Genomic DNA, 13,780 nt, shown 5'->3' with positions numbered 1-13,780 from the left:
AAGATAGCTTCTGATTTCATCCCTCTCAACCAGATTGCGGTGGAATCCCTTCTCTGTCTCTCTAGCATTTGGTATTTCCTGAATTACTTCGTCTCACTCCGTATCTTGACAAACATATTTAGTGTCTCGGTTGTCATGTTCGTTATTATGCGTCTCCTGGTGCAGAGCTACATCTGTCTGGAGCAATACCTTGCAATTGTCCATCCTGTGATATTCCTCAGGTTTAAACCTTTGAGGTACAAGGGGGCCGTTTGCTTTGTTTCTTGGCTGACAGCTATTACGCTGTCCGTTGTTTGCATTGCTTTTAATGCCACAAGAGAGTTTTTCTATACGATAGCAGCCTTGGATCTGTTCTTCTTGCTGTCGATGATTTTCTGCTGCTTATCAGTTCTCAGAGCTCTGAAACGCCCTACACCAGGGGAGGGGCTGAGGGACAAACACAGGGGTAGCAGCATGAAGAAAAAGGCTTTTAAGATCATTTTGATTAATTTAGTGTATACAACTTTGTCCCAGCTCCCAATGCCGGTTGTTGTATCCTTGATGGGAACAATACCAGATCCCCTGTTTGTTACTGTTAGCTCAGTAATTATCTACATTTTTGTCATAACAGGTTTTGTCCCATCCATGCTGTATCTTTATAGGATGGGGAAACTGAACAGTAAATGCAATTGCCTGTAAGCAGATATTTGTGTTTTTGTATATTGCCTACAAGATTTCTTCAAGGCATTAAAATATCTGAATTAAACATAAATGAGTCACTAAACAAAGTCTAATTATATACAAATGCAATTGTTAAATTACTTGGTTTAGAATATTTGTCTAAATATGAATTAATAGACTGTTATGATAAACAGTTTGTGTTTGATATGATATACATGCATAATATGTCTTTATGTTGCTTTGTTATAAAATGTAATAACGGTGTTTTTTGGTGTTTTATGTCATCTCTTCCCACCTTAATTGTGAAAGATGCTCTCTCTAAGACAATAAAAACTTGAAAATTTACAGCATGTACATTTTTATTTTTACTGTGCACACAAGCACAGATATATACACTACATAAAACACACAGCGCATGCATATTCTTCGTAATTCATCTGCAGATTGTTTCAGCCACAGCATGCTCATCCCAATTGAATACAGGCCTTCTGTTATTAGAAGATTGCATTGTTACTTCGGGTGTACATCAATATATATTTCTCCCAACAGGAACTTGCATGAAACAAAAACCCTGACATATGTATTCAAAATAATAGCCATAAAATATTATATATAAATATTTGTATGCAGACAATTACTTTACATTGTACTGTTCTGCTGGTATTTAACAGTACCTGTACATCTCAGTAAGGCTTGGGATTCTGCTTCAGCTGGCAGAGGGTAACAGAGGAGCCCACACCAAAGCCAGCATACAAAGGCTCACTGAACTGAGCTTTAAATCTGTGGATAAGCTCCATAGTCTCTGATATTGCGTAAAAGGCCACAGTGTTGCCTGCATAATCCAGGTACACACCGATTCGTGTGGCCCTGGGAGCTTCAGGAAGGTCTCTGTCTACTTTATTGTGCCAGGCAGAGTAGCCCGAGTCGGAGCAGAGGAGACTCCAAGACTTGTCGTTGTAGCCCAGCAGGCTGTGTGAATTCTTCCCCTTGCGGCTGATGCTCTTGTAGGCCAACCCGATGGAAAACTCCCCGCTCCACTCTGCCTCCCAGTAAAATCTGAAACCAGTCAGAGGCTCTTTGCACAGCACCTGGGAGAAGCCGTCAAAGCGTTCTGGGTGATCTGGATGAAACTGGACTGCTTTCCTCCTTGTGACCCTCTGGTTCCCGTCCGACAGGACCAGCTCTTTGTATACTGTGTTTGGATCCAGGGACATCTTGGAGCAGTCTGAGCAAAGACAGCCATACACATTGTTTTTGTTATTCATCTTTAGATATGGAGCATCCCATTGAATATCCATTCATTTTCTCTCCCTCTGTCTGTTTTTCACCCACAACAAAAAATTATCTGAAAACACCGTATTATTAAACAAATATTGCTGTTGCAAGAAAAGACAAATGTGTCAAAGTAGTCTCTTTATTTCTAATAAAGTTTGAGGCACCGAATGGACTGAACTATGAACACTGAACTCACATCTTAAGAAGTCTGTCCTGGTTTTTGGCTCCTGAAAATCAACTCTGGAGGGAACTGTTTGGATATAGAAAAAAATAGAAATGAACACACACTATTTTGTAATACATTTTATCTTGGCGTTTACTTTTGAAAATAATTCAAAAGGTAATTATATAATTACATAAATCAAATGAGGGAAAGTTGAAACACTTTCTATCCACATCTGTCTTGTTCTCTGAAATTAATTCTATACAATTAATATTCATGATAAAGTTGTATATATCTTCACAGATTGACACACAGTTACCTTTGAGTCGTTTCTCTCCATTTCTCGGCAGAAGTATATACACGGGGGTTTCACTAACTGTGAGGATTATACAGCATTAGGTTAGTGGGTTACTGGCTCACTTTATAGTTTTTATAGTACACAAATATTTTGTAAATTTCATCTGCTATACACAAACCTGTCTTTGAGATTTTGCTCAATTCCGTCTTACAGATGTTGTCCAGATGTTCCTTCATCTCGGTGGCCGTCTTGCTCATCTCTCCGAAGGAGAACTGAGGGTTGATGAGCACTTTGGGCACCATGGCCACAGGAGGAACGCTCAGGGTCGGAAAATTCTATTGAACAAGAAATAGGAGCTCCGTAATCCAGTCAACAAGTCAGAAACACAAACAGTGCCCTCGCCTGGCCAAAATAACATCATCAATATTAACAGTTATTGCCCCGTTTCATTCACAATAACAGTTATTATCTGCTGTTCAAAGAGTGCATGGAGCACGCAAACATGAATATTTAAATATATATATTGTTTTTGCTTGTTTTTGTAAAAGTGATTTCGGCCTCGAGACACATTATAAATGTATTGTTGTGTCTAAATAAAATACTTGTATTTCTTGCAGCCCTGTTTGATCTTTCAGCACCTGCAGAAAGTGAATGTTGTCCTCTGTTTCGAGGATTTGCCTTAGCTCTGCATCTCTGCGCTGGAGCTCCAGTATCTCCTGCTCCAGACGGTCCAAGTAGCCCTCAGCCTGAGACATCGCCGACTGCATGTTGGTCGTTATCATCTGATGGATTTCAGCCTTCCAGCGCTCCACCGCCTGCAGCATTTCGTGGAAGGTCTTATCAGTTTCTGCCTGTGCTCGCTGGGCAGCACTCTGAAGGGGAAAACCGGTTTGTCGAGAGGTTTAGGAAAGGTGGGACATTTGATACCTGCATCAGATGACGACTTTCTTTTCATTTATTTTACACAATTATGTTTCATTAGGAAATGTCTGATCTTACTTTGAGAACATCCACATTGTGTTTGAGGTCCTGCAGCTCCTTCATCCTCTCTTGAATGATGTGCTGGACCTCAGTCTGGGTGACCACCAGGACTTTCTGTTGGAACAACAAGCTTTTGTCAACCACAGACACTTGAGAGGTATCATTTTGGATCATTTTTGGATGTTGTGATAATGAATTCACAACTGACACTGTTTTGTTTCGTTTAAATGTCACACATTTTGACATCACAACCAATCCAGACTCACTTGTTTTTCGATGCGCTCTTCCTCCGCTGAGGTAATGTTGTGGCCGCGGTGCTCTCTGACAGTACACAGCACACAGATACACATCTGGTCCGAGCGACAGAACAGCTCCAGGCCTTTCTCATGCTGGGGGCAGATCTTCCTGTCCAGGTGGCCCGTCTCATCCACCAGCTTGTGTCTCTTGAAGGTGGACGACTCGTAGTGTGGCTTGACGTGCGTTTCGCAGTAGTAGGCCAGGCACATGAGGCACGACTTCACGGCCTTGCTGCGACGACCGACGCAGAAGTCGCAGAAGGATTCCCGCTGCATGTATGGGAACGGGGTGAGCTCCGGGAGCTGGCGCCGTGGCTCGTGGCTTACATCGGGCAGATTGCGTCTCAGCACGGGCCGTGGTGTAAAGGTGGAGTGGCACTGCGGGCAGCTGTACACACCCGTGTGGTCAAACTGGTCCCAGTAGATCTTGATGCACTCCAGGCAGTAGGTGTCACCACAGGGGATGGTGACCGGGTCTCTCAGCGAATCCACACACAGTGGGCAGTAATCCTCTGGAGGTAAAGGGAAACTGGACTCAGCCATGATGATGTTGGATGCGTCAAATATTGGACGAACTTAGGATCAGAATCAGAAATGTCTGCCAAATGATAGTCCAGCTGTTAGTCAGTATGCTGTCCAGAGAGTCCAACTTCCTTTCATCCTACAACTCTTTGTCAAACCAGGGACAATGCTGGTCCCTGGCTATATTGAAAGGAAAGCCTTTGTTTCTACTGTAAACACACAGTGATGTCTTTCCTTATCTCTGTCCCAGCATCTGAGTGAAAGATACTGCCGTCTGCCACCATGATGGAACAGCTTAACAAGCAGGAATTTCAGTGAAACTCACACAGTAAGGTCAAGTTGTCAGCAAAATATCATCATTTAAAGAAGTCAACACCTTCCATCATTTGTATTGGTGTTGACCTGAAATGCTCCTTGACACCGTGGTGTGTTTTAGCTTTGACATTTTTTATATTTATAAAACACGGTTCATCTGACCTAATGTCAGCACAGAGTGTTTACAAAACACAAGCGTCTCAGAAACCAGTCAGTGATTTAATATAGTATATAAGTATAAGCGTTAATGGGTTGTTTTACTTTTATTTCACCCTAAAACTACCGTTTAATATATATATATATATAATATATATTTAATACTCTGTTATTCTTATTGTATATATTGTGCATTTGATATTTGCATTTGATTTTTTATATTTGTATTTACCTCTACCATAATTGCTGCTGTAGCGAAAAAATGTCCCCTTGAGGGAATAATAAAGTAACTATCTATCTATCTAGCTCTGTTTATCATGGCTGGAGACTTGGCTGAACTTGTTAGTATTTACAATGGGGGGGATGACACTTTGTCCTTCACACCCTTCAGCTTTCCATTTGACTGAGCAGTACTGAGTTTCATGATGGTGCATGATGTCAAAACAACTTGTTCTGTTTATCCTGTGAACAAAGCACAGAGCATCAGTATCAGTGGGCCTATGTGGGCTCCCACAGGAGCACGCTGAAAGCCTGACAAACAATGCAAGGTTATATATATATATATATATAATTGGGTAGTGTAGAATCTGAGTGAAAATGTATGTGTGTACTGTATATAGAAACAATGCCAGAATAACGTTTAGTATAACGATTGACTGGCATGACAGTATACATGTTCTAAATCCCAGCTGTAGAGTATTGTTTGAGCACTATAGTGCAGTTGAGGTAAAGTGTGTAAAGACGCCCGCTCTTTTTTTTTTGGTCTGATATTCCGTTTGATTGACATGGAGCTGCGAGAGGGATCATTTTTTCTGTAATGTGTCAGCTTTACGCTGTCAGTACTCCTTGTCCTGTGAAGGGCCGCTCTCATCTTTGTCCAGACAAGGGGGCTCTTGTGACAATGACAGTGAGAGAGAACAAAAAGAGATGAGGAAAGAGGGTGGGAGGGCAATGGAGAGCGGGCATGACAGATAGCTGTGAGCTGAGTTTTGTGTTAAAGAGGGGAGAATGGAGAAAATGCTAATCTTTGGTGATGAATCACCTGCCCCAAAACACGGATTACGGAAGAAACATCAGAAGATATGTAACACAAATGAATAGAACATGAGAAATCTTTCCACAGAAGCAAGTCTGTGCACGGCGGCGAGGAGCTAATGAGAGTGAATAGACACAAGAGAGGCTGAGTGCCCATGATGTCATTGACTGTGCTGGTCGGTACTCTCGCCCTCCTCCCTCCCCCTTCCCTCTCTCCTCCTGCGTCTCTGCATCTCTCCATCTCTGTCGTCATTTTGAGAAAGCCTGGGAGTGGCAGGAAGGAGGAGAGGCAGAGGAGAAAGAAGAAGAAGAAGAAGAAAAAAGGAGGAGGAAGACGAAGAGGTCGAGCAGCTGTACGCTAATCAGGATCGTCCTGAATATTTTCACAGCATCCTTCCATTTACGGCAGCAGGTACCGTACTCTCTCTTTTTCAGCATCACCGTTTCATGCACTAGCACGCAATCCAACAAAGCAGCCATGGAAACAGCAGCAACAAGAAAACACGTTAACTGTTGCGATAACTGGATGTATTATTTCACGCCCCAGTAATGATAAATAATTAATAATATTTATGTGGACATTTTTAGATGCAATATATTTCCACATTAGATTTTCTTAATGTTAATCCCCAAAGTGCTTGTAGCCAAACAGAAATGCAACACTGGATCTCCAGTGACATTTACCTACATGCTTTTATGTGCTTCATGTTTTTATGGTTTTTGCCTGGAATCGTTCTCATCCGCTTTATCCCCATGCCCACCAATAAAATGTCCCAACAACAAAAATAAGATTGCTACAAGCGTCCATGAAATGTGCATTTCTGCTATGTAAAAAGAAACAAGTTTTGTAATAATTGTGTTCCTAAACCATTTTCATTTTATTAATTTATACTTATAAATCAGGTTTTTATGTACTAAATGTACATCCTTACTGTTTTTCAGCCAACAGCAGTAACAAGTTATGGACAAGTGTGTGTGTGTGTGTCTGTGGGTGTTTGTGTGTGCGTAAGAGAGATTGAGTGGACCAGGAGAAGAGAAAGAAGAGAAGGAGCATGTTTGTTCATTCACCATTAGATTTAACAGCAGAGCAGCCGCTTGGAAATTGAGCTGATTGAATTAAATTGGCCTGAGAGCAGCTTTAGTAAGAGGGACATAATGATGGATGTGAAAGTGTGTATCTGCTTGTGTGTGTGTGTGTGAGAGAGTGTGTGTGTGTGTGTGTGTGTGTGTGAGAGAGAGTGAGTGAGAGAGAGTGAGAGAGAGAAAACGTTGACTTGGACTGACCATGATGGCAGCCCTTTCCTGGCAGGCTGACCATCGATCAGCTAATAGAGTCATTATGACGTTCTTTAATTTCACTAAATGTCCTGACAAAGAGATAAAGTTAATGAACAACCAAAGTAAGGGTGTCATCACTTTTTGAAGGTAGGACATTGCAACTATGTGCAACAATGTGGTGTGTTGACCATTATCAGTTTTTTACTGTATTCTCTATGTCAGGGGTCACCAATAGGCGGACCGCGGTCCGGATCCGGACCCAGACGCTGTCCTATCCGGACCCGGACGAATAACTGATGGATAATTGAGAATTATACATTTTGGCGGAGCGCTTCTATTTGAACCTGCACAGCTTTTCCAGCCTTTACGGCACTCGTTCAGCAGGCCAGGAAATACACCGACCAATCATATACGTTGTAAATCATCTCACGTGACGCTACTCAGCCAATCGAATATCTGTATTCTGAAACGCATCGTTCGTGAGCCGAGTGAGATTTGCACACAGACACGGGAGACGGAGAGAAGGCGAGAAGTAAGTCGGATAATTTTACATGGCGTGCTCTAAAAAGACCACGAAAACAGAGCTTTTAACAAAGAATGGACGAACTTATTTGTTCATTCTTCCTGCTGGCGCTACTAAACGACTCGTATGTTCAGATACCGTGGCCATTATTAAATGCGCCGATGTGAAACGCCACTACGAGACCAAACACACATCTTTAGACCAAACACTCCAGTCTGAACTGAGGGCAAGATGATGAGACGTGTAGAGATTGTTTATTATAAAGTTCACTGAGACCGTTATGATGTGAAATGGATTTAACGAAAGAGAAGAAAAAAGTTCACTCCAGCCAAACTTTCCTTTTTTCCTTTTCATACATTTTTCTAAAATCGAGCAATTTCTGATGCAAGCTTTTCAAAGATTCATTTTTGTGTATTTTATTTTTAGATGGAGCCCTTATTTTACTTGAAATGAGAGAACAACATTTATTTATGTATTTCTATGTTTTATTATAATCCAGTTAAATTTGAAAACATAATTATATATTAGATTTTAAAATGTAATTGATGTGTACTTTCTTTATTTGATTTGACAGTTGTTGACGACACAGATACTACTACTAGGCTTCTTGAATATATACATATATATATATATATGATACTAAATAGCGCAAGTTAGATATTATTGTAATGTTCCGGACCTTTGCACGAGGAGATTTTCTCAATGTGGACCTTTTGTAATTTTAATTGAATACCCCTGCTCTATGTGTATCTGTCAGTATGGCGGAAGGCTCAGTGTCTGTAGCAGAGGTCGAGACCTCCTTCCAGAAGTTTGCAGTCCATGGCGACACTAAAGCCCGAGGAAAGGAGATGAACGGCAAGAACTTTGTTAAGATCTGCAAGGACTGCAACATAATCGACGGCAAGAACGTCACCACTACAGATGTTGACATAGTTTTCAGCAAAGTCAAGTAAGATTTTAATTCAACTTTTCACAGCAAAAACATTGAAAACACAACAACCCAGTCACAGGGTAACAACAAGCCAAGTAAAGGCGACAAAACCATTAATCATCAATTGGTCTAACAAATGTGTCTATGTTAATAAGCACTAAACATTGTATTTAGTAAAGTACATATTATGCTCATGGGAAGTCATTAGTGTTGCAGGTGTTCGGTCATAAACCAAAGCATGGAAGACATTCAAATTTTGACCCGATCACCCCATGGGATCGCACAAGTACTTTCATCCTCTGGGCAAATTTCATGGCAATCCAATCCAATATTTCTTGAAACCCCCCAAATTTTAACCTCATGGAGGTGCAGAGGAAAAGTCAGGGGGTCACTGAAGATATTTGGATTTGAACATAAGTGCTTGTACAAATGTTTCATGGCAATACATGTAATTGTGGTTTAGACATTTCAGTCTGGACCAAAGTGATGGACTGACAGATCAACCCTAGAGCCATGACGTCTGCATGGCTAATAAGATTTCAATATTGCCACAAATTCTTCTTGGCGCGCGCACACACACACACACACACACACACACACGCACACACACACACACACACACACACACACACACACACACACACACACACACACACACCTACACACACACACACACCTACACACACACACACACACACACACACACACACACACACACACACACACACACACACACACACACACACACACACACAAACACAAGAGAAATGTGTTATTTAAAATTGTACATACTTGCTTTTTAATATAATGTGTAATCACACTGTTATACCCCTTTAGCCGCTCCCTTTGCTAGCCCAATGTCATTACATTGATGTGTAAATAGGAACATGACATTATTTGTATAATTTTGTTACTTGCCTCAGAAAACATTTGGCAACACTTGTGTATTTCCTCAGGGTGAAGTCAGCTCGTGTAATCACATTTGAGCAGTTCAACCAGGCCCTGACAGAGTTGGCTCCCAAACGTTTTAAAGGCAAAAGCAAAGAGGAGTCGCTTCAGCAGCTCTACGGTCTCATTGTTGGTAAGGAGCCTGCCAACATCGGAGTCACTGTGAGTATTTCATCAGTTCTAACCTCAACATACTCACCGTTCACCCTCCTCAGGGACGCAGCATCCAACAATGCTGCGTGCTGCTTACGCGACAACTTAATGCTCTGATTGACCCACCACCACAAAGTACTTAAGTTTAAGGATGTTTGAGGTTGGTTAAGGGTAAGAACCCAGAAGGACTTCTCTCTCTGTTTGAGTTAGATTCACAACAATGTGTTCACATATCTTTTAGACTTATTATCTAGATCTGGTCTATGCGCAATAGCCAAAATAATTATGTGCATTATTGTCTGCCAGTTGCATTCTTCAATTTCTTTGGCTCCAGAAATTTCAAATCCAATGCATTGTGTCTTTTTATTGATGTTTTTTTTAATGGGATAACATATTAATTTAAATGCTGGAAAAAATGTATATAAATGGTTGAGAGTGAGGGGGAAATAAAGTAAGCAGACAGATGGGATAAGACATGCATGTGTGTGTGTGTGTATGTATTTTTTTAGAAAGTGGCAAAGGCAGCAGCAGTGGACAGACTGACTGATACCACCAAGTACACTGGAGCGCACAAGGAGCGGTTTGACGAGTCAGGCAAAGGAAAAGGAAAAGTCGGGCGCGAGGACCTCCCAGACAACAGTGGCTATGTCGGAGCTTACAAGGGCAGCGGCACTTATGAGGAAAAAGTTAAAGAGGCATAATTCTGCAGACAGCTTATGAGAACTTTGATTCAATAACTAGAATTAGGGCTGTTTAAAAAAGATAAAATAAAAAAGATACAATTTAATAATTGGCTATTTTAATTTTTAAGAGAAAACAAATAAACTGTATATGTCTTGTGGGCCTAGCAATACTAACTATATCCATTAAGTAAACACTTAAAGAAAACAAAATCCAAAGATAATGGACATACTTAGCTGCAGTTATACAGAAATGTTTATTGGGTTGTACAGTAGCATGAACAACTGATACTGAATATTTTCAATGATTCAACATGGATCAAAAGATGAAACTGTACTTGCAGCCTAGCATGCTTTATAGAAACTAACTCTGCTTTGTATTAAAGTTTAACACTGTGCCTTCGTATCGATGTAGCCGCTAGCGTGAATGCTATGATATACAGTAATGTGCTGCTAATCTCACTTACCTTGATGCAATGGATGGTACTTCAGCTGGATTCAAGAAATGATGCTGCGTCAGTAGTTACTCCTTCACTCGCTAAATGTAAGACTTTATAGTTGATTGCCTTTTGCTACATGACCAGTCAGTGCCCATAATTATTCTTGTCATGGCATTTAAACATATCATAAATAGATATTTATATTTACGAGTCAAAAAATGAACAAGCAGTGAAGAACACAGAATGATCCTGTATTGATGAAGCTACAGCAGAGCTCATTCTTAACTACTGACAACATTATGCTGTGATTCTTAATGCTCATATAATGTACGCTGTTTCATTTTGTTCCAAGGTTAAATCAATTAAGAATATCACTTTTCCCCCAGAATTAAAGACTGGAAAACACCTTTTAAGAGAAGTGAATGCAATGAGAACGTAATAAAGGTGCACCATCATACATATAATATATATATATATATATATATAATATATATATATATATATATATATATATATATTATAGTATGCATTGTAATCCTCTCAAAACCTAATTGTAGTGTGTTATCAGCAATTGTACAATTTAATCACTGTGTTATAATACATATTGTATATACTTGTTTGTTGCAGCCGTGCTCTGTAAACGTTTAGAAATTAAATGTGAGTTCTAAATCCTAGATGTGAGTACATTTTTTTCAATCACAACGATCTTCATTGAGCTTATACAATAGGCTAAGTGAAAAACGTAAACCAAAAACAGGTGTGAATTTACAGTATAGGAAAATATCAGAAAATAATTTCTCACATATGAGTTGTCATTGAATAACAGTTTAAAGCCATGAAGATTTAAGCTGATAACCAGCCACATTAGACCTGCTGATTTTCAGAAATAGCTGGGATAGAATTTCACAACATAAAGAGCTGTTGTAGAACAATAAACACTCAGCATACACTCCTCCTTCTACCTGAACCCTCCAGGTAATGTGACGCTGATGGCATTTATGGAGGATTCTTAGGGACCATCTTAACAATGCTTGTCATATGTTAAAGGTCAGTTTACCTCCTCCATTATGGGCCTGAGTTGATAAGCGTCGACCTGGATTTAGTGTGGATAGTGTCATTGAATTCCATAACAGCCTGTATTCTCTGCATTGCCATGCTCAACTCATGATTCGCTCTAAATACTTTGATGTCAATACATACAGAATAAATAATCCAACACATTTGTGCGATATAGTAGAACTTTTGTGGAGTGATTATTTTTGCCATTTTTTCATCTATTCCAGTACACAGCTGGTTTTTCATTCTAAAAAGACATTTAATTAAACCTGCATTAAGTCATTTTGGGGCCACAACAAGATGTGAAAAAAATCATTGACATTATGTCATCCTTTAAAGTTAATTTGAAAATCTTTGATTTTATCGAGCTGTATTCACTGTCTAGCAAACCACACGTCGGCTGGTTCACTACAGCTGTATGAACACAAAATAAACAGATTTTGCTTTGATTTAACTGCAATATACGGACAAAAAGGGATGCCGAAATAACTACGTAATAATGCAGATTTGTAAAAAGTTTGAATTCATGTTTTGTTAGTTCTCTCTGCAAGACGACAAGCAAATCACTTTTAAAATACATGTTTTCTGAATGGAGCTCGGATCGATCGGTGCTATTCTATGCTAACATTGTAGCAGCTCCAGCAGATCGGGAATGGTGTGCTATGACTTTTATAAGAGATTCGCCCAGCGGTTTTCCCGAAAATCCCGAAAAACTGAGCAAAATCGCCCCATTGACTTGAATGGGGTTTCGGCGTGAAGAGAGCAAAAAAAACACTGAACTTTGGACCCATATTGACAACCCATACTTTAACGTAGAAAAATGATTTAAAGTTTAAAACGTAGACAAAACGCTGGACGTTATTGAGCCAAATGGACATTTTGATAGCTAGCACAGTTTTCATGAAGTCACAGATTAAGTTTCAGGAAAAGTTTGGGTCCATTTCAGATTTTATAATGGGTGTGTATTGCGCAGCTCGTTAAAGGCTAGAGTGAGGGCATAATTGTCAGAGTGGAGCGGAGCAGGAAAATATTCTGTGATTTCTACAAACAAATTGCTCAGAGTCCCACAATTTTCACTCTTCATGCATTATTTTTTGCAAAAAAGTTAGCTAATCATGTGCTGGTCTAGAGAAATGACTGCGGAATCCAGCACATTTACACATTTTGCACTACAGACCTTAATTGACAGGAAAACCAGCTTTCTGCTCCATTAGACTCCATGTTAAATCTGACCACTCATTTCTCAAAGAAAGCAGACGGTACCACTTTTGTATATTGCTCTGGAGCTCACATTTTTAACACCACAAACATAAAAAACACATCAGCGCGTTCGGCAGAGTCTTATCTTTCTCACGGTATCCATAGTTTGGCACTCAGACTCCTACTTTTTGTTAAAAGGAGGCAGGAGTTTTGTTCAAAATCACTGTTTACTGTAACGTTTCTTAATCAGTCTGCCTCTAACACCAGGTGCGTCCTCACAATGGCAACCAGTTACACACACGCACGCAGGCTCTCTCTGTCTGTCTCTCTACACACACTGTCTGTCTCTCTCTCTCTGTCTGTCTGTCTGTCTGCCTGTCTGTCTGCCTGTCTTTCTCTCTCTCTGTCTGTCTCTCTCTCTCTGTGTCTGTCTTTCTCTCTGTCTGTCTGCCTGCCTGTCTCACTCACTCACTCTGTCTCTCTCTATCTTTCTGTCCCCCCCCCCCCCCATTTCAAAATAAAAGCCCCACAGAGTGAATCCTAACTGGAATACTTGCGTATTCCAAGCGTGAATGCACTCGCCAGGAGTAAAATACTAACATTAGGCTATAAATGAACTACGAAGAGGTCGCATGAACTCGAGTATACACAACAAGACTCTGAAGGCGGACTAGTTGGCGACATTTAGCCACTTATTAGCAACCGCCTTTTTCAGACACTTAAAAGCTTCAAAATTCATTAGAGTTGTCTCTACTGACATTTCTGTTGTAGAACAAAACGTTGAAATCCCCTCAGTATGTGTCAACCACAGACCTTATTACAGACATTGAACCAAAGATCCATTGACTTCAAGACGAGGGAACCGGAAGT

The 13,780-nt window shown here is 40.3% G+C and overlaps 2 protein-coding genes across 2 annotated transcripts; one reads left to right on the top strand and one right to left on the bottom strand.

Annotated features, from left to right (window-relative positions):
- Window positions 1–1,321: 1,321 nt before the first annotated feature.
- Window positions 1,322–4,216, bottom strand: ftr84 (finTRIM family, member 84; the record flags this gene model as incomplete). The annotated part of the gene is made up of 7 exons (XM_079159463.1): window positions 1,322–1,885; window positions 2,132–2,185; window positions 2,418–2,474; window positions 2,575–2,731; window positions 3,035–3,268; window positions 3,396–3,491; window positions 3,644–4,216. The coding sequence occupies 7 exons, from the start codon at window positions 4,214–4,216 to the stop codon at window positions 1,344–1,346; spliced, it is 1,713 nt and encodes a 570-aa protein (XP_079015589.1). The 3' UTR covers window positions 1,322–1,343.
- Window positions 4,217–8,260: 4,044 nt separating this feature from the next.
- LOC306696000 (tubulin polymerization-promoting protein family member 3-like) lies at window positions 8,261–10,235 on the top strand (the record flags this gene model as incomplete). Its single annotated transcript, XM_079159472.1, has 3 exons — window positions 8,261–8,451; window positions 9,390–9,543; window positions 10,044–10,235. 3 exons carry the CDS (start codon window positions 8,261–8,263, stop codon window positions 10,233–10,235), a joined length of 537 nt encoding a protein of 178 aa, XP_079015598.1.
- Window positions 10,236–13,780: the final 3,545 nt, after the last annotated feature.

Source organism: Pholis gunnellus (assembly GCF_910591455.1).
Source record: "Pholis gunnellus genome assembly, chromosome: 5".
NCBI lineage: Eukaryota > Metazoa > Chordata > Actinopteri > Perciformes > Pholidae > Pholis > Pholis gunnellus.
Note: the sequence above shows the minus strand (reverse complement) of the source record. Positions and strands in the feature narration are given on the sequence as shown.